The sequence below is a fragment of the Scyliorhinus torazame genome, chromosome 19 (genome assembly GCF_047496885.1).
Source record: "Scyliorhinus torazame isolate Kashiwa2021f chromosome 19, sScyTor2.1, whole genome shotgun sequence".
In the NCBI taxonomy this organism is placed as follows: Eukaryota; Metazoa; Chordata; class Chondrichthyes; order Carcharhiniformes; family Scyliorhinidae; genus Scyliorhinus; species Scyliorhinus torazame.
Window position 1 is genome coordinate 15,324,308 of NC_092725.1, and position 27,913 is coordinate 15,352,220.

Below are 27,913 nucleotides of genomic sequence, written 5' to 3' on the forward strand. Positions count from 1 at the left end.
ACGGGGTTAGGTACATAGTAAAGCTCCCTCTACACTGTCCCCATCAAACACTCCCAGGACAGGTACAGCACAGGGTTAAATACAGAGTAAAGCTCCCTCTACACTGTCCCCATCAAACACTCCCAGGACAGGTACAGCACGGGGTTAGATACAGAGTAAAGCTCCCTCTACACTGTCCCCATCAAACACTCCCAGGACAGGTACAGCACGGGGGTTAGATACAGAGTAAAGCTCCCTCTACACTGTCCCCATCAAACACTCCCAGGACAGGTACAGCACGGGGGTTAGATACAGAGTAAAGCTCCCTCTACACTGTCCCCATCAAACACTCCCAGGACAGGTACAGCACGGGGTTAGATACAGAGTAAAGCTCCCTCTACACTGTCCGCATCAAACACTCCCAGGACAGGTACAGCACGGGGTTAGATATAGAGTAAAGCTCCCTCTACACTGTCCCCATCAAACACTCCCAGGACAGGTACAGCACGGTTTTAGATACAGAGTAAAGCTCCCTCTACACTGTCCCCATCAAACACTCCCAGGACAGGTACAGCACGGGGTTAGATATAGAGTAAAGCTCCCTCTACACTGTCCCCATCAAACACTCCCAGGACAGGTACAGCACGGGGTTAGATACAGAGTAAAGCTCCCTCTACACTGTCCCCATCAAACTCAAACACTCCCAGGACAGGTACAGCACGGGGTTAGATACAGAGTAAATCTCCCGCTACACTGTCCCCATCAAACACTCCCAGGACAGGTACAGCACGGGGTTAGATACAGAGTAAAGCACCCACTACACTGTCCCCATCAAACACTCCCAGGACAGGTACAGCACGGGGGTTAGATACAGAGTAAAGCTCCCTCTACACTGTCCCCATCAAACACTCCCAGGACAGGTACAGCACGGGGGTTAGATACAGAGTAAAGCTCCCTCTACACTGTCCCCATCAAACACTCCCAGGACAGGTACAGCACGGGGTTAGATACAGAGTAAAGCTCCCTCTACACTGTCCCCATCAAACACTCCCAGGACAGGTACAGCACGGGGTTAGATATAGAGTAAAGCTCCCTCTACACTGTCCCCATCAAACACTCCCAGGACAGGTACAGCACGGTTTTAGATACAGAGTAAAGCTCCCTCTACACTGTCCCCATCAAACACTCCCAGGACAGGTACAGCACGGGGTTAGATATAGAGTAAAGCTCCCTCTACACTGTCCCCATCAAACACTCCCAGGACAGGTACAGCACGGGGTTAGATACAGAGTAAAGCTCCCTCTACACTGTCCCCATCAAACACTCTCAGGAGAGGTACAGCACGGGGTTAGATACAGAGTAAAGCTCCCTCTACACTGCCCCCATCAAACACTCCCAGGACAGGTACAGCATGGGGTTACATACAGAGCAAAGCTCCCTCTACACTGTCCCCATCAAACACTCCCAGGACAGGTACAGCACGGTTTTAGATACAGAGTAAAGCTCCCTCTACACTGTCCCCATCAAACACTCCCAGGACAGGTACAGCACGGGGTTAGATACAGAGTAAAGCTCCCGCTACACTGTCCCCATCAAACACTCCCAGGACAGGTACAGCACGGGGTTAGATATAGAGTAAAGCTCCCTCTACACTGTCCCCATCAAACACTCCCAGGACAGGTACAGCACGGGGTTAGATACAGGGTAAAGCTCCCTCTACACTGTCCCCATAAAACACTCCCAGGACAGGTACAGCACGGGGTTAGATACAGAGTAAAGCTCCCTCTACACTGTCCCATTCAAACACTCCCAGGATAGGTACAGCACGGGGTTAGGTACATAGTAAAGCTCCCTCTACACTGTCCCCATCAAACACTCCCAGGACAGGTACAGCACAGGGTTAAATACAGAGTAAAGCTCCCTCTACACTGTCCCCATCAAACACTCCCAGGACAGGTACAGCACGGGGTTAGATACAGAGTAAAGCTCCCTCTACACTGTCCCCATCAAACACTCCCAGGACAGGTACAGCACGGGGGTTAGATACAGAGTAAAGCTCCCTCTACACTGTCCCCATCAAACACTCCCAGGACAGGTACAGCACGGGGGTTAGATACAGAGTAAAGCTCCCTCTACACTGTCCCCATCAAACACTCCCAGGACAGGTACAGCACGGGGTTAGATTCAGAGTAAAGCTCCCTCTACACTGTCCCCATCAAACACTCCCAGGACAGGTACAGCACGGGGTTAGATATAGAGTAAAGCTCCCTCTACACTGTCCCCATCAAACACTCCCAGGACAGGTACAGCACGGTTTTAGATACAGAGTAAAGCTCCCTCTACACTGTCCCCATCAAACACTCCCAGGACAGGTACAGCACGGGGTTAGATATAGAGTAAAGCTCCCTCTACACTGTCCCCATCAAACACTCCCAGGACAGGTACAGCACGGGGTTAGATACAGAGTAAAGCTCCCTCTACACTGTCCCCATCAAACACTCCCAGGACAAGTACAGCACGGGGTTAGATACAGAGTAAAGCTCCCTCTACACTGTCCCCATCAAACACTCCCAGGACAGGTACAGCACGGGGTTAGATACAGAGTAAAGCTCCCGCTACACTGTCCCCATCAAACACTCCCAGGACAGGTACAGCATGGCGTTAGATACAGAGTAAAGCTCCCTCTACACTGTCCCCATCAAACACTCCCAGGACAGGTACAGCACGGGGTTAGATACAGGGTAAAGCTCCCTCTACACTGTCCCCATCAAACACTCCCAGGACAGGTACAGCACGGGGTTAGATACAGAGTAAAGCTCCCTCGACACTGTCCCTATCAAACACTCCCAGGACAGGTACAGCACGGGGTTAGATACAGAGTAAAGCTGCCTCTACACTGTCTCCAACACTCCCAGGACAGGTACAGCACGGGGTTAGATACAGAGTAAAGCTCCCTCTACACTGTCCCCATCAAACACTCCCAGGACAAGTACAGCACGGGGCTAGATACAGAGTAAAGCTCCCTCTACACTGTCCCCATCAAACACTCCCAGGACAGGTACAGCACGGGGTTAGATACAGAGTAAAGCTCCCGCTACACTGTCCCCATCAAACACTCCCAGGACAGGTACAGCATGGCGTTAGATACAGAGTAAAGCTCCCTCTACACTGTCCCCATCAAACACTCCCAGGACAGGTACAGCACGGGGTTAGATACAGAGGAAAGCTCCCTCTACACTGTCCCCATCAAACACTCACAGGACCGGTACAGCACGGGGTTAGATACAGAGTAAAACTCCCTCCACACTGTTCCCATCAAACACTCACAGGACAGGTACAGCACGGGGTTAGATACAGAGTAAAACTCCCTCTACACTGTCCCCATCAAACACTCACAGGACCGGTACAGCACGGGGTTAGATACAGAGTAAAACTCCCTCCACACTGTTCCCATCAAACACTCACAGGACAGGTACAGCACGGGGTTAGATACAGAGTAAAACTCCCTCTACACTGTTCCCATCAAACACTCCCAGGACAGGTACAGCACAGGGTTAAATACAGAGTAAAGCTCCCTCTACACTGTCCCTATCAAACACTCCCAGGACAGGTACAGCATGGGGTTAGATACAGAGTAAAGCTCCCGCTACACTGTCCCCATCAAACACTCCCAGGACAGGTACAGCCCGGGGTTAGATACAGAGAAAAGCTCCCTCTACACTGTCCCCATCAAACACTCCCAGGACAGGTACAGCACGGGGTTAGATATAGAGTAAAGCTCCCTCTACACTGTCCCCATCAAACACTCCCAGGACAGGTACAGCACGGGGTTAGATACAGGGTAAAGCTCCCTCTACACTGTCCCCATAAAACACTCCCAGGACAGGTACAGCACGGGGTTAGATACAGAGTAAAGCTCCCTCTACACTGTCCCCATCAAACACTCCCAGGACAGGTACAGCACGGGGTTAGGTACATAGTAAAGCTCCCTCTACACTGTCCCCATCAAACACTCCCAGGACAGGTACAGCACAGGGTTAAATACAGAGTAAAGCTTCCTCTACACTGTCCCCATCAAACACTCCCAGGACAGGTACAGCACGGGGTTAGATACAGAGTAAAGCTCCCTCTACACTGTCCCTATCAAACACTCCCAGGACAGGTACAGCACGGGGTTAGATGCAGAGTAAAGCTGCCTCTACACTGTCCCCATCAAACACTCCCAGGACAAGTACAGCACGGGGTTAGATACAGAGTAATGCTCCCTCTACACTGTCCCCATCAAACACTCCCAGGACAAGTACAGCACGGGGTTAGATACAGAGTAAAGCTCCCTCTACACTGTCCCCATCAAACACTCCCAGGACAGGTACAGCACGGGGTTAGATACAGAGTAAAGCTCCCGCTACACTGTCCCCATCAAACACTCCCAGGACAGGTACAGCATGGCGTTAGATACAGAGTAAAGCTCCCTCTACACTGTCCCCATCAAACACTCCCAGGACAGGTACAGCACTGGGTTAGATACAGAGTAAAGCTCCCTCGACACTGTCCCCATCAAACACTCACAGGACGGGTACAGCACGGGGTTAGATACAGAGTAAAACTCCCTCTACACTGTTCCCATCAAACACTCACAGGACAGGTACAGCACGGGGTTAGATACAGATTAAAACTCCCTCTACACTGTTCCCATCAAACACTCCCAGGACAGGTACAGCACAGGGTTAAATACAGAGTAAAGCTCCCTGTACACTGTCCCCATCAAACACTCCCAGGACAGGTACAGCACGGGGTTAGATACAGAGTAAAGCTCCCTCTACACTGTCCCTATCAAACACTCCCAGGACAGGTACAGCACGGGGTTAGATACAGAGTAAAGCTCCCTCTACACTGTCCCCATCAAACACTCCCAGGACAGGTACAGCACGGGGTTAGATACAGAGTAATGCTCCCTCTACACTGTCCCCATCAAACACTCCCAGGACAAGTACAGCACGGGGTTAGATACAGAGTAAAGCTCCCTCTACACTGCCCCCATCAAACACTCCCAGGACAGGTACAGCATGGGGTTACATACAGAGCAAAGCTCCCTCTACACTGTCCCCATCAAACACTCCCAGGACAGGTACAGCACGGTTTTAGATACAGAGTAAAGCTCCCTCTACACTGTCCCCATCAAACACTCCCAGGACAGGTACAGCACGGGGTTAGATACAGAGTAAAGCTCCCGCTACACTGTCCCCATCAAACACTCCCAGGACAGGTACAGCACGGGGTTAGATATAGAGTAAAGCTCCCTCTACACTGTCCCCATCAAACACTCCCAGGACAGGTACAGCACGGGGTTAGATACAGGGTAAAGCTCCCTCTACACTGTCCCCATAAAACACTCCCAGGACAGGTACAGCACGGGGTTAGATACAGAGTAAAGCTCCCTCTACACTGTCCCATTCAAACACTCCCAGGATAGGTACAGCACGGGGTTAGGTACATAGTAAAGCTCCCTCTACACTGTCCCCATCAAACACTCCCAGGACAGGTACAGCACAGGGTTAAATACAGAGTAAAGCTCCCTCTACACTGTCCCCATCAAACACTCCCAGGACAGGTACAGCACGGGGTTAGATACAGAGTAAAGCTCCCTCTACACTGTCCCCATCAAACACTCCGAGGACAGGTACAGCACGGCGGTTAGATACAGAGTAAAGCTCCCTCTACACTGTCCCCATCAAACACTCCCAGGACAGGTACAGCACGGGGGTTAGATACAGACTAAAGCTCCCTCTACACTGTCCCCATCAAACACTCCCAGGACAGGTACAGCACGGGGTTAGATACAGAGTAAAGCTCCCTCTACACTGTCCCCATCAAACACTCCCAGGACAGGTACAGCACGGGGTTAGATATAGAGTAAAGCTCCCTCTACACTGTCCCCATCAAACACTCCCAGGACAGGTACAGCACGGTTTTAGATACAGAGTAAAGCTCCCTCTACACTGTCCCCATCAAACACTCCCAGGACAGGTACAGCACGGGGTTAGATACAGAGTAAAGCTCCCGCTACACTGTCCCCATCAAACACTCCCAGGACAGGTACAGCACGGGGTTAGATATAGAGTAAAGCTCCCTCTACACTGTCCCCATCAAACACTCCCAGGACAGGTACAGCACGGGGTTAGATACAGGGTAAAGCTCCCTCTACACTGTCCCCATAAAACACTCCCAGGACAGGTACAGCACGGGGTTAGATACAGAGTAAAGCTCCCTCTACACTGTCCCATTCAAACACTCCCAGGATAGGTACAGCACGGGGTTAGGTACATAGTAAAGCTCCCTCTACACTGTCCCCATCAAACACTCCCAGGACAGGTACAGCACAGGGTTAAATACAGAGTAAAGCTCCCTCTACACTGTCCCCATCAAACACTCCCAGGACAGGTACAGCACGGGGTTAGATACAGAGTAAAGCTCCCTCTACACTGTCCCCATCAAACACTCCCAGGACAGGTACAGCACGGGGGTTAGATACAGAGTAAAGCTCCCTCTACACTGTCCCCATCAAACACTCCCAGGACAGGTACAGCACGGGGGTTAGATACAGAGTAAAGCTCCCTCTACACTGTCCCCATCAAACACTCCCAGGACAGGTACAGCACGGGGTTAGATACAGAGTAAAGCTCCCTCTACACTGTCCCCATCAAACACTCCCAGGACAGGTACAGCACGGGGTTAGATATAGAGTAAAGCTCCCTCTACACTGTCCCCATCAAACACTCCCAGGACAGGTACAGCACGGTTTTAGATACAGAGTAAAGCTCCCTCTACACTGTCCCCATCAAACACTCCCAGGACAGGTACAGCACGGGGTTAGATATAGAGTAAAGCTCCCTCTACACTGTCCCCATCAAACACTCCCAGGACAGGTACAGCACGGGGTTAGATACAGAGTAAAGCTCCCTCTACACTGTCCCCATCAAACACTCCCAGGACAAGTACAGCACGGGGTTAGATACAGAGTAAAGCTCCCTCTACACTGTCCCCATCAAACACTCCCAGGACAGGTACAGCACGGGGTTAGATACAGAGTAAAGCTCCCGCTACACTGTCCCCATCAAACACTCCCAGGACAGGTACAGCATGGCGTTAGATACAGAGTAAAGCTCCCTCTACACTGTCCCCATCAAACACTCCCAGGACAGGTACAGCACGGGGTTAGATACAGGGTAAAGCTCCCTCTACACTGTCCCCATCAAACACTCCCAGGACAGGTACAGCACGGGGTTAGATACAGAGTAAAGCTCCCTCGACACTGTCCCTATCAAACACTCCCAGGACAGGTACAGCACGGGGTTAGATACAGAGTAAAGCTGCCTCTACACTGTCTCCAACACTCCCAGGACAGGTACAGCACGGGGTTAGATACAGAGTAAAGCTCCCTCTACACTGTCCCCATCAAACACTCCCAGGACAAGTACAGCACGGGGCTAGATACAGAGTAAAGCTCCCTCTACACTGTCCCCATCAAACACTCCCAGGACAGGTACAGCACGGGGTTAGATACAGAGTAAAGCTCCCGCTACACTGTCCCCATCAAACACTCCCAGGACAGGTACAGCATGGCGTTAGATACAGAGTAAAGCTCCCTCTACACTGTCCCCATCAAACACTCCCAGGACAGGTACAGCACGGGGTTAGATACAGAGGAAAGCTCCCTCTACACTGTCCCCAACAAACACTCACAGGACCGGTACAGCACGGGGTTAGATACAGAGTAAAACTCCCTCCACACTGTTCCCATCAAACACTCACAGGACAGGTACAGCACGGGGTTAGATACAGAGTAAAACTCCCTCTACACTGTCCCCATCAAACACTCACAGGACCGGTACAGCACGGGGTTAGATACAGAGTAAAACTCCCTCCACACTGTTCCCATCAAACACTCACAGGACAGGTACAGCACGGGGTTAGATACAGAGTAAAACTCCCTCTACACTGTTCCCATCAAACACTCCCAGGACAGGTACAGCACAGGGTTAAATACAGAGTAAAGCTCCCTCTACACTGTCCCTATCAAACACTCCCAGGACAGGTACAGCATGGGGTTAGATACAGAGTAAAGCTCCCGCTACACTGTCCCCATCAAACACTCCCAGGACAGGTACAGCCCGGGGTTAGATACAGAGAAAAGCTCCCTCTACACTGTCCCCATCAAACACTCCCAGGACAGGTACAGCACGGGGTTAGATATAGAGTAAAGCTCCCTCTACACTGTCCCCATCAAACACTCCCAGGACAGGTACAGCACGGGGTTAGATACAGGGTAAAGCTCCCTCTACACTGTCCCCATAAAACACTCCCAGGACAGGTACAGCACGGGATTAGATACAGAGTAAAGCTCCCTCTACACTGTCCCCATCAAACACTCCCAGGACAGGTACAGCACGGGGTTAGGTACATAGTAAAGCTCCCTCTACACTGTCCCCATCAAACACTCCCAGGACAGGTACAGCACAGGGTTAAATACAGAGTAAAGCTTCCTCTACACTGTCCCCATCAAACACTCCCAGGACAGGTACAGCACGGGGTTAGATACAGAGTAAAGCTCCCTCTACACTGTCCCTATCAAACACTCCCAGGACAGGTACAGCACGGGGTTAGATGCAGAGTAAAGCTGCCTCTACACTGTCCCCATCAAACACTCCCAGGACAAGTACAGCACGGGGTTAGATACAGAGTAATGCTCCCTCTACACTGTCCCCATCAAACACTCCCAGGACAAGTACAGCACGGGGTTAGATACAGAGTAAAGCTCCCTCTACACTGTCCCCATCAAACACTCCCAGGACAGGTACAGCACGGGGTTAGATACAGAGTAAAGCTCCCGCTACACTGTCCCCATCAAACACTCCCAGGACAGGTACAGCATGGCGTTAGATACAGAGTAAAGCTCCCTCTACACTGTCCCCATCAAACACTCCCAGGACAGGTACAGCACTGGGTTAGATACAGAGTAAAGCTCCCTCGACACTGTCCCCATCAAACACTCACAGGACGGGTACAGCACGGGGTTAGATACAGAGTAAAACTCCCTCTACACTGTTCCCATCAAACACTCACAGGACAGGTACAGCACGGGGTTAGATACAGATTAAAACTCCCTCTACACTGTTCCCATCAAACACTCCCAGGACAGGTACAGCACAGGGTTAAATACAGAGTAAAGCTCCCTGTACACTGTCCCCATCAAACACTCCCAGGACAGGTACAGCACGGGGTTAGATACAGAGTAAAGCTCCCTCTACACTGTCCCTATCAAACACTCCCAGGACAGGTACAGCACGGGGTTAGATACAGAGTAAAGCTCCCTCTACACTGTCCCCATCAAACACTCCCAGGACAGGTACAGCACGGGGTTAGATACAGAGTAATGCTCCCTCTACACTGTCCCCATCAAACACTCCCAGGACAAGTACAGCACGGGGTTAGATACAGAGTAAAGCTCCCTCTACACTGCCCCCATCAAACACTCCCAGGACAGGTACAGCATGGGGTTACATACAGAGCAAAGCTCCCTCTACACTGTCCCCATCAAACACTCCCAGGACAGGTACAGCACGGTTTTAGATACAGAGTAAAGCTCCCTCTACACTGTCCCCATCAAACACTCCCAGGACAGGTACAGCACGGGGTTAGATACAGAGTAAAGCTCCCGCTACACTGTCCCCATCAAACACTCCCAGGACAGGTACAGCACGGGGTTAGATATAGAGTAAAGCTCCCTCTACACTGTCCCCATCAAACACTCCCAGGACAGGTACAGCACGGGGTTAGATACAGGGTAAAGCTCCCTCTACACTGTCCCCATAAAACACTCCCAGGACAGGTACAGCACGGGGTTAGATACAGAGTAAAGCTCCCTCTACACTGTCCCATTCAAACACTCCCAGGATAGGTACAGCACGGGGTTAGGTACATAGTAAAGCTCCCTCTACACTGTCCCCATCAAACACTCCCAGGACAGGTACAGCACAGGGTTAAATACAGAGTAAAGCTCCCTCTACACTGTCCCCATCAAACACTCCCAGGACAGGTACAGCACGGGGTTAGATACAGAGTAAAGCTCCCTCTACACTGTCCCCATCAAACACTCCCAGGACAGGTACAGCACGGCGGTTAGATACAGAGTAAAGCTCCCTCTACACTGTCCCCATCAAACACTCCCAGGACAGGTACAGCACGGGGGTTAGATACAGAGTAAAGCTCCCTCTACACTGTCCCCATCAAACACTCCCAGGACAGGTACAGCACGGGGTTAGATACAGAGTAAAGCTCCCTCTACACTGTCCCCATCAAACACTCCCAGGACAGGTACAGCACGGGGTTAGATATAGAGTAAAGCTCCCTCTACACTGTCCCCATCAAACACTCCCAGGACAGGTACAGCACGGTTTTAGATACAGAGTAAAGCTCCCTCTACACTGTCCCCATCAAACACGCCCAGGACAGGTACAGCACGGGGTTAGATATAGAGTAAAGCTCCCTCTACACTGTCCCCATCAAACACTCCCAGGACAGGTACAGCACGGGGTTAGATACAGAGTAAAGCTCCCTCTACACTGTCCCCATCAAACACTCCCAGGACAGGTACAGCACGGGGTTAGATACAGAGTAAAGCTCCCTCTACACTGTCCCCATCAAACACTCCCAGGACAGGTACAGCACGGGGTTAGATACAGAGTAAATCTCCCTCTACACTGTCCCCATCAAACACTCCCAGGACAGGTACAGCACGGGGTTAGATACAGAGTAAAGCTCACTCTACACTGTCCCCATCAAACACTCCCAGGATAGGTACAGCACGGGGTTAGATACAGAGTAAATCTCCCTCTACACTCTCCCCATCAAACACTCCCAGGACAGACACAGCACGGGGTTAGATACAGAGTAAAGCTCCCTCTGCACTCTCTCCATCAAACACTCCCAGGACAGGTACAGCACAGGGTTAGATACAGAGTAAATCTCCCTCTACACTGTCCCCATCAAACACTCCCAGGACAGGTGCAGCATGGGGTTAGATACAGAGTAAATCTCCCTCTACACTGTCCCCATCAAACACTCCCAGGACAGGTACAGCACGGGGTTAGATACAGAGTAAAGCTCCCTCTACACTGTCTCCATCAAACACTCCCAGGACAGGTACAGCACGGGGTTTGATACAGAGTAAAGCTCCCTCTACACTGTCCCCATCAAACACTCCCAGGACAGGTACAGCACGGGGTTAGATACAGAGTAAATCTCCCGCTACACTGTCCCCATCAAACACTCCCAGGACAGCTACAGCACGGGGTTAGATACAGAGTAAAGCACCCACTACACTGTCCCCATCAAACACTCCCAGGACAGGTACAGCACGGGGGTTAGATACAGAGTAAAGCTCCCTCTACACTGTCCCCATCAAACACTCCCAGGACAGGTACAGCACGGGGGTTAGATACAGAGTAAAGCTCCCTCTACACTGTCCCCATCAAACACTCCCAGGACAGGTACAGCACGGGGTTAGATACAGAGTAAAGCTCCCTCTACACTGTCCCCATCAAACACTCCCAGGACAGGTACAGCACGGGGTTAGATATAGAGTAAAGCTCCCTCTACACTGTCCCCATCAAACACTCCCAGGACAGGTACAGCACGGTTTTAGATACAGAGTAAAGCTCCCTCTACACTGTCCCCATCAAACACTCCCAGGACAGGTACAGCACGGGGTTAGATATAGAGTAAAGCTCCCTCTACACTGTCCCCATCAAACACTCCCAGGACAGGTACAGCACGGGGTTAGATACAGAGTAAAGCTCCCTCTACACTGTCCCCATCAAACACTCTCAGGAGAGGTACAGCACGGGGTTAGATACAGAGTAAAGCTCCCTCTACACTGCCCCCATCAAACACTCCCAGGACAGGTACAGCATGGGGTTACATACAGAGCAAAGCTCCCTCTACACTGTCCCCATCAAACACTCCCAGGACAGGTACAGCACGGTTTTAGATACAGAGTAAAGCTCCCTCTACACTGTCCCCATCAAACACTCCCACGACAGGTACAGCACGGGGTTAGATACAGAGTAAAGCTCCCGCTACAATGTCCCCATCAAACACTCCCAGGACAGGTACAGCACGGGGTTAGATATAGAGTAAAGCTCCCTCTACACTGTCCCCATCAAACACTCCCAGGACAGGTACAGCACGGGGTTAGATACAGGGTAAAGCTCCCTCTACACTGTCCCCATAAAACACTCCCAGGACAGGTACAGCACGGGGTTAGATACAGAGTAAAGCTCCCTCTACACTGTCCCATTCAAACACTCCCAGGATAGGTACAGCACGGGGTTAGGTACATAGTAAAGCTCCCTCTACACTGTCCCCATCAAACACTCCCAGGACAGGTACAGCACAGGGTTAAATACAGAGTAAAGCTCCCTCTACACTGTCCCCATCAAACACTCCCAGGACAGGTACAGCACGGGGTTAGATACAGAGTAAAGCTCCCTCTACACTGTCCCCATCAAACACTCCCAGGACAGGTACAGCACGGGGTTAGATACAGAGTAAAGCTCCCTCTACACTGTCCCCATCAAACACTCCCAGGACAGGTACAGCACGGGGTTAGATATAGAGTAAAGCTCCCTCTACACTGTCCCCATCAAACACTCCCAGGACAGGTACAGCACGGTTTTAGATACAGAGTAAAGCTCCCTCTACACTGTCCCCATCAAACACTCCCAGGACAGGTACAGCACGGGGTTAGATATAGAGTAAAGCTCCCTCTACACTGTCCCCATCAAACACTCCCAGGACAGGTACAGCACGGGGTTAGATACAGAGTAAAGCTCCCTCTACACTGTCCCCATCAAACACTCCCAGGACAAGTACAGCACGGGGTTAGATACAGAGTAAAGCTCCCTCTACACTGTCCCCATCAAACACTCCCAGGACAGGTACAGCACGGGGTTAGATACAGAGTAAAGCTCCCGCTACACTGTCCCCATCAAACACTCCCAGGACAGGTACAGCATGGCGTTAGATACAGAGTAAAGCTCCCTCTACACTGTCCCCATCAAACACTCCCAGGACAGGTACAGCACGGGGTTAGATACAGGGTAAAGCTCCCTCTACACTGTCCCCATCAAACACTCCCAGGACAGGTACAGCACGGGGTTAGATACAGAGTAAAGCTCCCTCGACACTGTCCGTATCAAACACTCCCAGGACAGGTACAGCACGGGGTTAGATACAGAGTAAAGCTGCCTCTACACTGTCTCCAACACTCCCAGGACAGGTACAGCACGGGGTTAGATACAGAGTAAAGCTCCCTCTACACTGTCCACATCAAACACTCCCAGGACAAGTACAGCACGGGGCTAGATACAGAGTAAAGCTCCCTCTACACTGTCCCCATCAAACACTCCCAGGACAGGTACAGCACGGGGTTAGATACAGAGTAAAGCTCCCGCTACACTGTCCCCATCAAACACTCCCAGGACAGGTACAGCATGGCGTTAGATACAGAGTAAAGCTCCCTCTACACTGTCCCCATCAAACACTCCCAGGACAGGTACAGCACGGGGTTAGATACAGAGGAAAGCTCCCTCTACACTGTCCCCATCAAACACTCACAGGACCGGTACAGCACGGGGTTAGATACAGAGTAAAACTCCCTCCACACTGTTCCCATCAAACACTCACAGGACAGGTACAGCACGGGGTTAGATACAGAGTAAAACTCCCTCTACACTGTCCCCATCAAACACTCACAGGACCGGTACAGCACGGGGTTAGATACAGAGTAAAACTCCCTCCACACTGTTCCCATCAAACACTCACAGGACAGGTACAGCACGGGGTTAGATACAGAGTAAAACTCCCTCTACACTGTTCCCATCAAACACTCCCAGGACAGGTACAGCACAGGGTTAAATACAGAGTAAAGCTCCCTCTACACTGTCCCTATCAAACACTCCCAGGACAGGTACAGCATGGGGTTAGATACAGAGTAAAGCTCCCGCTACACTGTCCCCATCAAACACTCCCAGGACAGGTACAGCCCGGGGTTAGATACAGAGAAAAGCTCCCTCTACACTGTCCCCATCAAACACTCCCAGGACAGGTACAGCACGGGGTTAGATATAGAGTAAAGCTCCCTCTACACTGTCCCCATCAAACACTCCCAGGACAGGTACAGCACGGGGTTAGATACAGGGTAAAGCTCCCTCTACACTGTCCCCATAAAACACTCCCAGGACAGGTACAGCACGGGGTTAGATACAGAGTAAAGCTCCCTCTACACTGTCCCCATCAAACACTCCCAGGACAGGTACAGCACGGGGTTAGGTACATAGTAAAGCTCCCTCTACACTGTCCCCATCAAACACTCCCAGGACAGGTACAGCACAGGGTTAAATACAGAGTAAAGCTTCCTCTACACTGTCCCCATCAAACACTCCCAGGACAGGTACAGCACGGGGTTAGATACAGAGTAAAGCTCCCTCTACACTGTCCCTATCAAACACTCCCAGGACAGGTACAGCACGGGGTTAGATGCAGAGTAAAGCTGCCTCTACACTGTCCCCATCAAACACTCCCAGGACAAGTACAGCACGGGGTTAGATACAGAGTAATGCTCCCTCTACACTGTCCCCATCAAACACTCCCAGGACAAGTACAGCACGGGGTTAGATACAGAGTAAAGCTCCCTCTACACTGTCCCCATCAAACACTCCCAGGACAGGTACAGCACGGGGTTAGATACAGAGTAAAGCTCCCGCTACACTGTCCCCATCAAACACTCCCAGGACAGGTACAGCATGGCGTTAGATACAGAGTAAAGCTCCCTCTACACTGTCCCCATCAAACACTCCCAGGACAGGTACAGCACTGGGTTAGATACAGAGTAAAACTCCCTCGACACTGTCCCCATCAAACACTCACAGGACGGGTACAGCACGGGGTTAGATACAGAGTAAAACTCCCTCTACACTGTTCACATCAAACACTCACAGGACAGGTACAGCACGGGGTTAGATACAGATTAAAACTCCCTCTACACTGTTCCCATCAAACACTCCCAGGACAGGTACAGCACAGGGTTAAATACAGAGTAAAGCTCCCTGTACACTGTCCCCATCAAACACTCCCAGGACAGGTACAGCACGGGGTTAGATACAGAGTAAAGCTCCCTCTACACTGTCCCTATCAAACACTCCCAGGACAGGTACAGCACGGGGTTAGATACAGAGTAAAGCTCCCTCTACACTGTCCCCATCAAACACTCCCAGGACAGGTACAGCACGGGGTTAGATACAGAGTAATGCTCCCTCTACACTGTCCCCGTCAAACACTCCCAGGACAAGTACAGCACGGGGTTAGATACAGAGTAAAGCTCCCTCTACACTGTCCCCATCAAACACTCCCAGGACAGGTACAGCACGTGGTTAGATACAGAGTAAAGCTCCCGCTACACTGTCCCCATCAAACACTCCCAGGACAGGTACAGCATGGCGTTAGATACAGAGTAAAGCTCCCTCTACACTGTCCCCATCAAACACTCCCAGGACAGGTACACCACTGGGTTAGATACAGAGTAAAGCTCCCTCGACACTGTCCCCATCAAACACTCACAGGACAGGTACAGCACGGGGTTAGATACAGAGTAAAGCTCCCACTACACTGTCCCCATCAAACACTCCCAGGACAGGTACAGCATGGCGTTAGATACAGAGTAAAGCTCCCTCTACACTGTCCCCATCAAACACTCCCAGGACAGGTACAGCACGGGGTTAGATACAGAGGAAAGCTCCCGCTACACTGTCCCCATCAAACACTCCCAGGACAGGTACAGCATGGCGTTAGATACAGAGTAAAGCTCCCTCTACACTGTCCCCATCAAACACTCCCAGGACAGGTACAGCACGGGGTTAGATACAGAGGAAAGCTCCCTCTACACTGTCCCCATCAAACACTCACAGGACCGGTACAGCACGGGGTTAGATACAGAGTAAAACTCCCTCCACACTGTTCCCATCAAACACTCACAGGACAGGTACAGCACGGGGTTAGATACAGAGTAAAACTCCCTCTACACTGTCCCCATCAAACACTCACAGGACCGGTACAGCACGGGGTTAGATACAGAGTAAAACTCCCTCCACACTGTTCCCATCAAACACTCACAGGACAGGTACAGCACGGGGTTAGATACAGAGTAAAACTCCCTCTACACTGTTCCCATCAAACACTCCCAGGACAGGTACAGCACAGGGTTAAATACAGAGTAAAGCTCCCTCTACACTGTCCCCATCAAACACTCCCAGGACAGGTACACCACTGGGTTAGATACAGAGTAAAGCTCCCTCGACACTGTCCCCATCAAACACTCACAGGACAGGTACAGCACGGGGTTAGATACAGAGTAAAGCTCCCACTACACTGTCCCCATCAAACACTCCCAGGACAGGTACAGCATGGCGTTAGATACAGAGTAAAGCTCCCTCTACACTGTCCCCATCAAACACTCCCAGGACAGGTACAGCACGGGGTTAGATACAGAGGAAAGCTCCCGCTACACTGTCCCCATCAAACACTCCCAGGACAGGTACAGCATGGCGTTAGATACAGAGTAAAGCTCCCTCTACACTGTCCCCATCAAACACTCCCAGGACAGGTACAGCACGGGGTTAGATACAGAGGAAAGCTCCCTCTACACTGTCCCCATCAAACACTCACAGGACCGGTACAGCACGGGGTTAGATACAGAGTAAAACTCCCTCCACACTGTTCCCATCAAACACTCACAGGACAGGTACAGCACGGGGTTAGATACAGAGTAAAACTCCCTCTACACTGTCCCCATCAAACACTCACAGGACCGGTACAGCACGGGGTTAGATACAGAGTAAAACTCCCTCCACACTGTTCCCATCAAACACTCACAGGACAGGTACAGCACGGGGTTAGATACAGAGTAAAACTCCCTCTACACTGTTCCCATCAAACACTCCCAGGACAGGTACAGCACAGGGTTAAATACAGAGTAAAGCTCCCTCTACACTGTCCCTATCAAACACTCCCAGGACAGGTACAGCATGGGGTTAGATACAGAGTAAAGCTCCCGCTACACTGTCCCCATCAAACACTCCCAGGACAGGTACAGCCCGGGGTTAGATACAGAGAAAAGCTCCCTCTACACTGTCCCCATCAAACACTCCCAGGACAGGTACAGCACGGGGTTAGATATAGAGTAAAGCTCCCTCTACACTGTCCCCATCAAACACTCCCAGGACAGGTACAGCACGGGGTTAGATACAGGGTAAAGCTCCCTCTACACTGTCCCCATAAAACACTCCCAGGACAGGTACAGCACGGGGTTAGATACAGAGTAAAGCTCCCTCTACACTGTCCCCATCAAACACTCCCAGGACAGGTACAGCACGGGGTTAGGTACATAGTAAAGCTCCCTCTACACTGTCCCCATCAAACACTCCCAGGACAGGTACAGCACAGGGTTAAATACAGAGTAAAGCTTCCTCTACACTGTCCCCATCAAACACTCCCAGGGCAGGTACAGCACGGGGTTAGATACAGAGTAAAGCTCCCTCTACACTGTCCCTATCAAACACTCCCAGGACAGGTACAGCACGGGGTTAGATGCAGAGTAAAGCTCCCGCTACACTGTCCCCATCAAACACTCCCAGGACAGGTACAGCATGGCGTTAGATACAGAGTAAAGCTCCCTCTACACTGTCCCCATCAAACACTCCCAGGACAGGTACAGCACTGGGTTAGATACAGAGTAAAGCTCCCTCGACACTGTCCCCATCAAACACTCACAGGACGGGTACAGCACGGGGTTAGATACAGAGTAAAACTCCCTCTACACTGTTCCCATCAAACACTCACAGGACAGGTACAGCACGGGGTTAGATACAGATTAAAACTCCCTCTACACTGTTCCCATCAAACACTCCCAGGACAGGTACAGCACAGGGTTAAATACAGAGTAAAGCTCCCTGTACACTGTCCCCATCAAACACTCCCAGGACAGGTACAGCACGGGGTTAGATACAGAGTAAAGCTCCCTCTACACTGTCCCTATCAAACACTCCCAGGACAGGTACAGCACGGGGTTAGATACAGAGTAAAGCTCCCTCTACACTGTCCCCATCAAACACTCCCAGGACAGGTACAGCACGGGGTTAGATACAGAGTAATGCTCCCTCTACACTGTCCCCATCAAACACTCCCAGGACAAGTACAGCACGGGGTTAGATACAGAGTAAAGCTCCCTCTACACTGTCCCCATCAAACACTCCCAGGACAGGTACAGCACGTGGTTAGATACAGAGTAAAGCTCCCGCTACACTGTCCCCATCAAACACTCCCAGGACAGGTACAGCATGGCGTTAGATACAGAGTAAAGCTCCCTCTACACTGTCCCCATCAAACACTCCCAGGACAGGTACACCACTGGGTTAGATACAGAGTAAAGCTCCCTCGACACTGTCCCCATCAAACACTCACAGGACAGGTACAGCACGGGGTTAGATACAGAGTAAAGCTCCCGCTACACTGTCCCCATCAAACACTCCCAGGACAGGTACAGCATGGCGTTAGATACAGAGTAAAGCTCCCTCTACACTGTCCCCATCAAACACTCCCAGGACAGGTACAGCACGGGGTTAGATACAGGGTAAAGCTCCCTCTACACTGTCTCCATCAAACACTCCCAGGACAGGTACAGCACGGGGTTAGATACAGAGTAAAGCTCCCTCTACACTGTCCCTATCAAACACTCCCAGGACAGGTACAGCACGGGGTTAGATACAGAGTAAAGCTGCCTCTACACTGTCTCCAACACTCCCAGGACAGGTACAGCACGGGGTTAGATACAGAGTAAAGCTCCCTCTACACTGTCCCCATCAAACACTCCCAGGGCAAGTACAGCACGGGGTTAGATACAGAGTAAAGCTCCCTCTACACTGTCCCCATCAAACACTCCCAGGACAGGTACAGCACGGGGTTAGATACAGAGTAAAGCTCCCGCTACACTGTCCCCATCAAACACTCCCAGGACAGGTACAGCATGGCGTTAGATACAGAGTAAAGCTCCCTCTACACTGTCCCCATCAAACACTCCCAGGACAGGTACAGCACGGGGTTAGATACAGAGGAAAGCTCCCTCTACACTGTCCCCATCAAACACTCACAGGACCGGTACAGCACGGGGTTAGATACAGAGTAAAACTCCCTCTACACTGTTCCCATCAAACACTCACAGGACAGGTATAGCACGGGGTTAGATACAGAGTAAAACTCCCTCTACACTGTTCCCATCAAACACTCCCAGGACAGGTACAGCACAGGGTTAAATACAGAGTAAAGCTCCCTGTACACTGTCCCCATCAAACACTCCCAGGACAGGTACAGCACGGGGTTAGATACAGAGTAAAGCTCCCTCTACACTGTCCCCATCAAACACTCCCAGGACAGGTACAGCACGGGGTTAGATACAGAGTAAAGCTCCCTCTACACTGTCCCCATAAAACACTCCCAGGACAGGTACAGCACGGGGATAGATACAGAGTAAAGCTCCCTCTACACTGTCCCCATCAAACACTCCCAGGACAGGTACAGCACGGGGTTAGGTACATAGTAAAGCTCCCTCTACACTGTCCCCATCAAACACTCCCAGGACAGGTACAGCACAGGGTTAAATACAGAGTAAAGCTTCCTCTACACTGTCCCCATCAAACACTCCCAGGACAGGTACAGCACGGGGTTAGATACAGAGTAAAGCTCCCTCTACACTGTCCCTATCAAACACTCCCAGGACAGGTACAGCACGGGGTTAGATACAGAGTAAAGCTGCCTCTACACTGTCCCCATCAAACACTCCCAGGACAAGTACAGCACGGGGTTAGATACAGAGTAATGCTCCCTCTACACTGTCCCCATCAAACACTCCCAGGACAAGTACAGCACGGGGTTAGATACAGAGTAAAGCTCCCTCTACACTGTCCCCATCAAACACTCCCAGGACAGGTACAGCACGGGGTTAGATACAGAGTAAAGCTCCCGCTTCACTGTCCCCATCAAACACTCCCAGGACAGGTACAGCATGGCGTTAGATACAGAGTAAAGCTCCCTCTACAATGTCCCCATCAAACACTCCCAGGACAGGTACAGCACTGGGTTAGATACAGAGTAAAGCTCCCTCGACACTGTCCCCATCAAACACTCACAGGACAGGTACAGCACGGGGTTAGATACAGAGTAAAACTCCCTCTACACTGTTGCCATCAAACACTCACAGGACAGGTACAGCACGGGGTTAGATACAGAGTAAAACTCCCTCTACACTGTTCCCATCAAACACTCCCAGGACAGGTACAGCACAGGGTTAAATACAGAGTAAAGCTCCCTGTACACTGTCCCCATCAAACACTCCCAGGACAGGTACAGCACGGGGTTAGATACAGAGTAAAGCTCCCTCTACACTGTCCCTATCAAACACTCCCAGGACAGGTACAGCACGGGGTTAGATACAGAGTAAAGCTCCCTCTACACTGTCTCCAACACTCCCAGGACAGGTACAGCACGGGGTTAGATACAGAGTAAAGCTCCCTCTACAGCACGGGGTTAGATACAGAGTAAAGCTCCCTCTACACTGTCCCCATCAAACACTCCCAGGACAGGTACAGCACCGAGTTAGATACAGAGTAAAGCTCCCTCTACACTGTCCCCATCAAACACTCCCAGGACAGGTACAGCACGGGGTTAGATACAGAGTAAAGCTCCCTCTACAGCACGGGGTTAGATACAGAGTAAAGCTCCCTCTACACTGTCCCCATCAAACACTCCCAGGACAGGTACAGCACGGGTTAGATACAGACTAAAGCTCCCGCTTCACTGTCCGCATCAAACACTCCCAGGACAAGTACAGCACGGGGTTAGATACAGAGTAAAGCTCCCTCTACACTGTCCCCATCAAACACTCCCAGGACAGGTACAGCACGGGGTTAGATACAGAGTAAAGCCCCCTCTACACTGTCCCCATCAAACACTCCCAGGACAGGTACAGCACGGGGTTAGATACAGAGTAAAGCTCCCTCTACACTGTCCCCATCAAACACTCCCAGGACAGGTACAGCACGGGGTTAGATACAGAGTAAAGCTCCCTCTACACTGTCCCCATCAAACACTCCCAGGACAGGTACAGCACGGGGTTCGATACAGAGTAAATCTCCCTCTACACCATCCCCATCAAACACTCCCAGGACAGGTACAGCACAGGGTTAGATACAGAGTAAAGCTCCCTCTACACTGTCCCCATCAAACACTCCCAGGACAGTTACAGCACGGGGCTGGATACAGTGTAAAAGTGGCTTTCCCAGTTTGTGGTCACCAGACCTCCTCGGGAACACCGAGTGACGTTCGTTGAACTCACCTCCATTTCTTTGCGTCGCAGTCCAATGTGCTCCTGTGTGGGAACAAAAGCAGGGAAGAGGGATAATGGGGAGAGCGAGTCACGTTTAACTTGAGGCCCACGGCCTAACTCACGCTGCGAGAACAGGAGGTCACAAAATAACGAAGGCTCTGCTCTTTAAAAGTTATTTCACGGGATGTGGTTTTCGCTGCCCAGGCCCAGCATTTATCCCCCATCCCGAACTGCCCCTCAGGAAGGTGGTGGGTGAGCCGCCATCTTGAGCCGCTGCAGTCCCGTGTGGTGTAGGTACACCTACCGTGCTGTTAGGGAGGGAGTTCCGGGATTCTGACCCAGCGACAGTGAAGGAACGGCCGATATATTTCCCAGTCAGCATGGTGTGTGTGTGGGGGGGTTGGGGGGAGGGGCGGGGGGGGACGGTGTTGGGAGCCGCCACTCATCCAGGCAAGTGGAGAGTGTCCCATCACACTCCTGACTTGTGTCCTCGTAGATGGTGTCATAATATACACCAGTACATCATGGTGCAGACACACACACTGATGGACACACAGCGGGACCAATCAACACACACAACACCGCAGCCAATCACCAGAGAGAGCACACGCACTTCAAGACAGGGGGCATCAGAGTTCCCGCTCATTCGAGTAGCAGCTAGCTAGGAGGACAGAGCTCACAGCCTGCAACACAGACATGCACCATGTGCTGAGTGCATCGACTGGTTAGGACAAGGCAGAGGTCTTTAGTTGAAGCTAGTATCGTAGTAACCCACAGTCTGAGTATGTTAAACAGTTAATGATTCAATAAAATAGTGTTGCACTATTTCAAGTGTTGGTGACCTGTATGTGATCCAGAACACCCAACACATCAGATGGTGGACAGGCTTTGGGGGGGGGGGGGGTCAGGAGGTGAGTTACTCTCCGCAGGATTCCCAGCCTCTGACCTGCTCTGGGAGCCGCAGTGTTTATGTGGCTGGGTCCAGTTTCTGGTCAATGGGAACCCCCAGGATGTTGATTGTGGGAGATTCAGCGATGGGAATGTCATTGAATAAGGGGCGGTGTTTAGATCCTCTCTTGGAGGAGATGGTCATTGCCGGGCACTTGTGTGGCGCGAATCTAACTTGCCCCTTGTCAGCCCCGAGCCTGGATATTGTCCGGGTCTTGCTGCATTTGGACACGGACGGTTCATTATCTGAGGAGTGGCGAATGGTGAACATGGTGCAGTCACCCGCAAACCTCCCCACGTCTGACCGTATGATGGAGGGAAGGTCATTGTTGAAGCAGCTGAAGGTGGTTGGGGCGGAGGACACTAACTCTGCATTTGGACATGGACTGCTTGCCCTGGACACAGTGTTGATTGTCAGTGGTAAAGGAGACATACATACCCCTTCGACCAGGCAAAGAGAATGCGGCCCACCATTCCTGTTCCATCTGGGGAGAGGTTTACAGGCAGTCAGCGTAATTTACCACACAACCGATTTCAAACCAAACGCAGGCTTAATACCCATTGGGCTGGAGTCTCCGGGCACCTCCCCCCCCCCCCCCCCCCCCACCCACCCACCCCGCCACCCCCGCCCTCGCCCCTCAAATTGAGGTTGTCATTGCCAGGACGTTATATTGTAAAAACTCTCTCATTCCTATATCCCCCACCTCCCCCCCTCCTCCCCATATCCCTCAATCCCCCACCTTCTCCCCGTATCCCTCAATCCCCCACCTCCACACGTTCTCCCCGTATCCCTCAATTCCCCACCTACCCACCTTCTCCCCGTATCCCTCAATCCCCCACCTACCCACCTTCTCCCCGTATCCCTCAATCCCCCACCCACCCACCTTCTCCCCATATCCCTCAATCCCCCACCCACCCACCTCCTCCCCATATCCCTCAATCCCCCACCTTCTCCCCGTATCCCTCAATCCCCCACCTCCACACCTTCTCCCCGTATCCCTCAATTCCCCACCTACCCCCCGTATCCCTCAATTCCCCACCTACCCACCTTCTCCCCGTATCCCTCAATCCCCACCTACCCACCTTCTCCCCGTATCCCTCAATCCCCCACCTCCACACCTTCTCCCCGTATCCCTCAATTCCCCACCTACCCACCTTCTCCCCGTATCCCTCAATCCCCCACCTACCCACCTTCTCCCCGTATCCCTCAATCCCCCACCTCCACACCTTCTCCCCGTAGCCCACAATCTCCCACCTACCCACCTTCTCCCCGTATCCCTCAATTCCCCACCTACCCACCTTCTCCCCGTATCCCTCAATTCCCCACCTACCCACCTTCTCCCCGTATCCCTCAATCCCCCACCTACCCACCTTCTCTCCGTATCCCCCAATCCCCCACCCACCCACCTTCTCCCCATATCCCTCAATCCCCCACCCACCCACCTCCTCCCCATATCCCTCAATCCCCCACCATCTCCCCGTATCCCTCAATCCCCCACCTCCACACCTTCTCCCCGTATCCCTCAATTCCCCACCTACCCACCTTCTCCCCGTATCCCTCAATTCCCCACCTACCCACCTTCTCCCCGTATCCCTCAATCCCCACCTACCCACCTTCTCCCCGTATCCCTCAATCCCCCACCTCCACACCTTCTCCCCGTATCCCTCAATTCCCCACCTACCCACCTTCTCCCCGTATCCCTCAATCCCCCACCTACCCACCTTCTCCCCGTATCCCTCAATCCCCCACCTCCACACCTTCTCCCCGTAGCCCTCAATCTCCCACCTACCCACCTTCTCCCCGTATCCCTCAATCCCCCACCTACCCACCTTCTCCCCGTATCCCTCAATCCCCCACCAACCCACCTTCTCCCCGTAGCCCTCAATCTCCCACCTACCCACCTTCTCCCCGTATCCCTCAATCCCCCACCTACCCACCTCCTCCCCGTATCCCTCAATCCCCCACCTACCCATCTTCTCCACATCTCCCTCAATCCCCCGCCTACCCACCTCCTCCCCATATCCCTCAATCCCAGCCTACCCACCTTCTCCCCGTCTCCCTCAATCCCCCACCTACCCACCTCCTCCCCATATCCCTCAATCCCAACCTACCCACCTTCTCCCCGTATCCCTCAATCCCCCACCTACCCACCTCTTCCCCGTATCCCTCAATCCCCCACCTACCCACCTCCTCCCCATATCCCACAATCCCAGCCTACCCACCTTCTCCCCATCTCCCTCAATCCCCCACCTACCCACCTCCTCCCCATATCCCACAATCCCAGCCTACCCACCTTCTCCCCGTCTCCCTCGATCCCCCACCTACCCATCTTCTCCCCGTATCCCTCAATCCCCCAGCTACCCACCTTCTCCCCGTATCCCTCAAACCCCCACCGACCCACCTTCTCTCCGTATCCCTCAGTCCACCTACCCACCTTCTCCCCGTATCCCTGAATCCCCACCTCCCCACCTTCTCCCCGTATCCCTCAATCCCCCACCTACCCACCTTCTCCCCATCTCCCTCAATCCCCCGCCTACCCACCTTCTCCCCGTATCCCTCAATCCCCCACCTACCCACCTTCTCCCCGTATCCCTCAATCCCCCACCTACCCACCTTCTCCCCGTATCCCTCAATTCCCCATCTACCCACCATTCAAAGTTCTCGCCAGCTTTGACAAGAGAGGGGACTGAGAGACATCAGTCAGTGTACAGATATCTCCCTGAGAGAGAGAGGGGACTGAGGCACACCAGTCAGTGTACAGATATCTCCCTGAGAGAGAGGGGACTGAGAGACACCAGTCAGTGTACAGATATCTCCCTGAGAGAGAGGGGACTGAGAGACACCAGTCAGTGTACAGATATCTCCCTGAGAGAGAGCGGGGACTGAGAGACAGCAGTCGGTGTACAGATATCTCTCTGAGAGAGAGAGGTGACTGAGAGACACCAGTCAGTGTACAGATATCTCCCAGAGAGAGAGAGGGGGCTGAGAGACACCAATCAGTGTACAGATATCTCCCTGAGAGAGAGGGGGGACTGAGAGACACCAGTCAGTGTACAGAGATCTCCCTGAGAGAGAGAGGGGACTGAGAGACACCAGTCAGTGTACAGATATCTCCCTGAGAGAGAGAGGGGACTGGGAGACACCAGTCTGTGCAGAGATATCTCCCTGAGAGAGAGAGGGGACTGAGAGACACCAGTCAGTGTGCAGATATGTCCCTGAGAGAGAGGGGACTGTGAGACACCAGTCAGTGTACAGATATCTCCCTGAGAGAGAGAGAGGGGACTGAGAGACACCAGTCAGTGTGCAGATATCTCCCTGAGAGAGAGAGGGGACTGAGAGACACCAGTCAGTGTACAGATATCTCCCTGAGAGAGAGGGGGGACTGAGAGACACCAGTCAGTGTACAGATATCTCCCTGAGAGAGAGAGAGACTGAGAGACACCAGTCAGTGTACAGATATCTCCCTGAGAGAGAGAGGGGACTGAGATACACCAGTCAGTGTACAGATATCTCCCTGAGAGAGAGGGGGCTGAGAGACACCAGTCAGTGTACAGATACCTCCCTGAGAGAGAGGGGGCTGAGAGACACCATTCAGTGTACAGATATCTCCCTGAGAGAGAGGGGACTAAGAGACACCAGTCAGTGTACAGATATCTCCGAGAGGGGACTGAGAGACACAGTCAGTGTACAGATACCTACCTGAGAGAGAGGGGGGACTGAGAGACACCAGTCAGTGTACAGATATCTCCCTGAGAGAGAGAGAGGACTGAGAGACACCAGTCAGTGTACAGATAGCTCCCTGAGAGAGAGGGGACTGAGAGACACCAGTCAGTGTACAGATATCTCCCTGAGAGAGAGAGGGGACTGAGAGACACCAATCAGTGTACAGATATCTCCCTGAGAGAGAGGGGACTAAGAGACACCAGTCAGTGTACAGATATCTCCCTGAGAGAGAGGGGACTGAGAGACACAGTCAGTGTACAGATATCTCCCTGAGAGAGAGGGGACTGAGAGACACCAGTCAGTGTACAGATATCTCCCTGAGAGAGAGGGGACTGAGAGACACCAGTCAGTGTACAGATATCTCCCTGAGAGAGAGGGGACTGAGAGACACCAGTCAGTGTACAGATATCTCCCTGAGAGAGAGGGGACTGAGAGACACAGTCAGTGTACAGATACCTCCCTGAGAGAGAGGGAACTGAGAGACACCAGTCAGTGTACAGATATCTCCCTGAGAGAGAGGACTGAGAATCACCAGTCAGTTTACAGATATCTCCCTGAGAGAGAGAGGGGACTGAGAGACACCAGTCAGTGTACAGATATCTCCCTGAGAGAGAGCGGACTGAGAGACACCAGTCACTGTACAGATATCTCCCTGAGAGACAGGGGACTGAGAGACACCAGTCAGTGTACAGATATCTCCCTGAGAGAGAGAGGGGGGACTGAGAGACACCAGTCAGTGTATAGATATCTCCCCGAGAGAGAGGGGTCTGAGAGACACCAGTCAGTGTACAGATATCTCCCTGAGAGAGAGGGGACTGAGAGACACCAGTCAGTGTACAGATATCTCCCTGAGAGAGAGGGGACTGAGAGACACCAGTCAGTGTACAGATATCTCCCCGAGAGAGAGGGGACTGAGAGACACCAGTCAGTGTACAGATATCTCCCTGAGAGAGAGAGAGGGGACTGAGAGACACCAGTCAGTGCACAGATATCTCCCTGAGAGAGAGAGAGAGGGGACTGAGAGACACCAGTCAGTGCACAGATATCTCCCTGAGAGAGAGAGGACTGAGAGACACCAGTCAGTGTACAGATATCTCCCTGAGAGAGAGGGGACTGAGAGACACCAGTCAGTGTACAGATATCGCCCTGAGAGAGAGAGGGGACTGAGAGACACCAGTCAGTGTACAGATATCTCCCTGAGAGAGAGAGGGGACTGAAAGACACCAGTCAGTGTACAGATATCTCCCTGAGAGAGAGAGAGGACTGAAAGACACCAGTCAGTGTACAGATATCTCCCTGAGAGAGAGCGGACTGAGAGACACCAGTCAGTGTACAGATATCTCCCTGAGAGAGAGAGGGGACTGAGCGACACCAGTCAGTGTACAGATATCTCCCTGAGAGAGAGAGAGGACTGAAAGACACCAGTCAGTGTACAGATATCTCCCTGAGAGAGAGCGGACTGAGAGACACCAGTCAGTGTACAGATATCTCCCTGAGAGAGAGCGGACTGAGAGACACCAGTCACTGTACAGATATCTCCCTGAGAGAGAGGGGACTGAGAGACACCAGTCACTGTACAGATATCTCCCTGAGAGAGAGAGGGGGGACTGAGAGACACCAGTCAGTGTACAGATATCTCCCCGAGAGAGAGGGGACTGAGAGACACCAGTCAGTGTACAGATATCTCCCTGAGAGAGAGGGGACTGAGAGACACCAGTCAGTGTACAGATATCTCCCTGAGAGAGAGGGGGACTGAGAGACTCCAGTCT

At 52.2% G+C, this 27,913-nt stretch overlaps 1 protein-coding gene across 1 annotated transcript in view; it reads right to left on the reverse strand.

Annotated features, from left to right (window-relative positions):
* The window catches only part of LOC140396630 (RUS family member 1-like), a 90,737-nt gene that overhangs the window by 17,453 nt on the left and 45,371 nt on the right, over positions 1–27,913 (reverse strand). Inside the window, exons 5-6 of the mRNA XM_072485424.1 lie at positions 22,860–22,905; positions 21,482–21,514 (exon numbers count right to left, since the gene is read on the reverse strand). Coding sequence (XP_072341525.1) covers positions 21,482–21,514; positions 22,860–22,905 — 79 coding nt within the window. The remainder of the gene's footprint in view (positions 1–21,481; positions 21,515–22,859; positions 22,906–27,913) is intronic.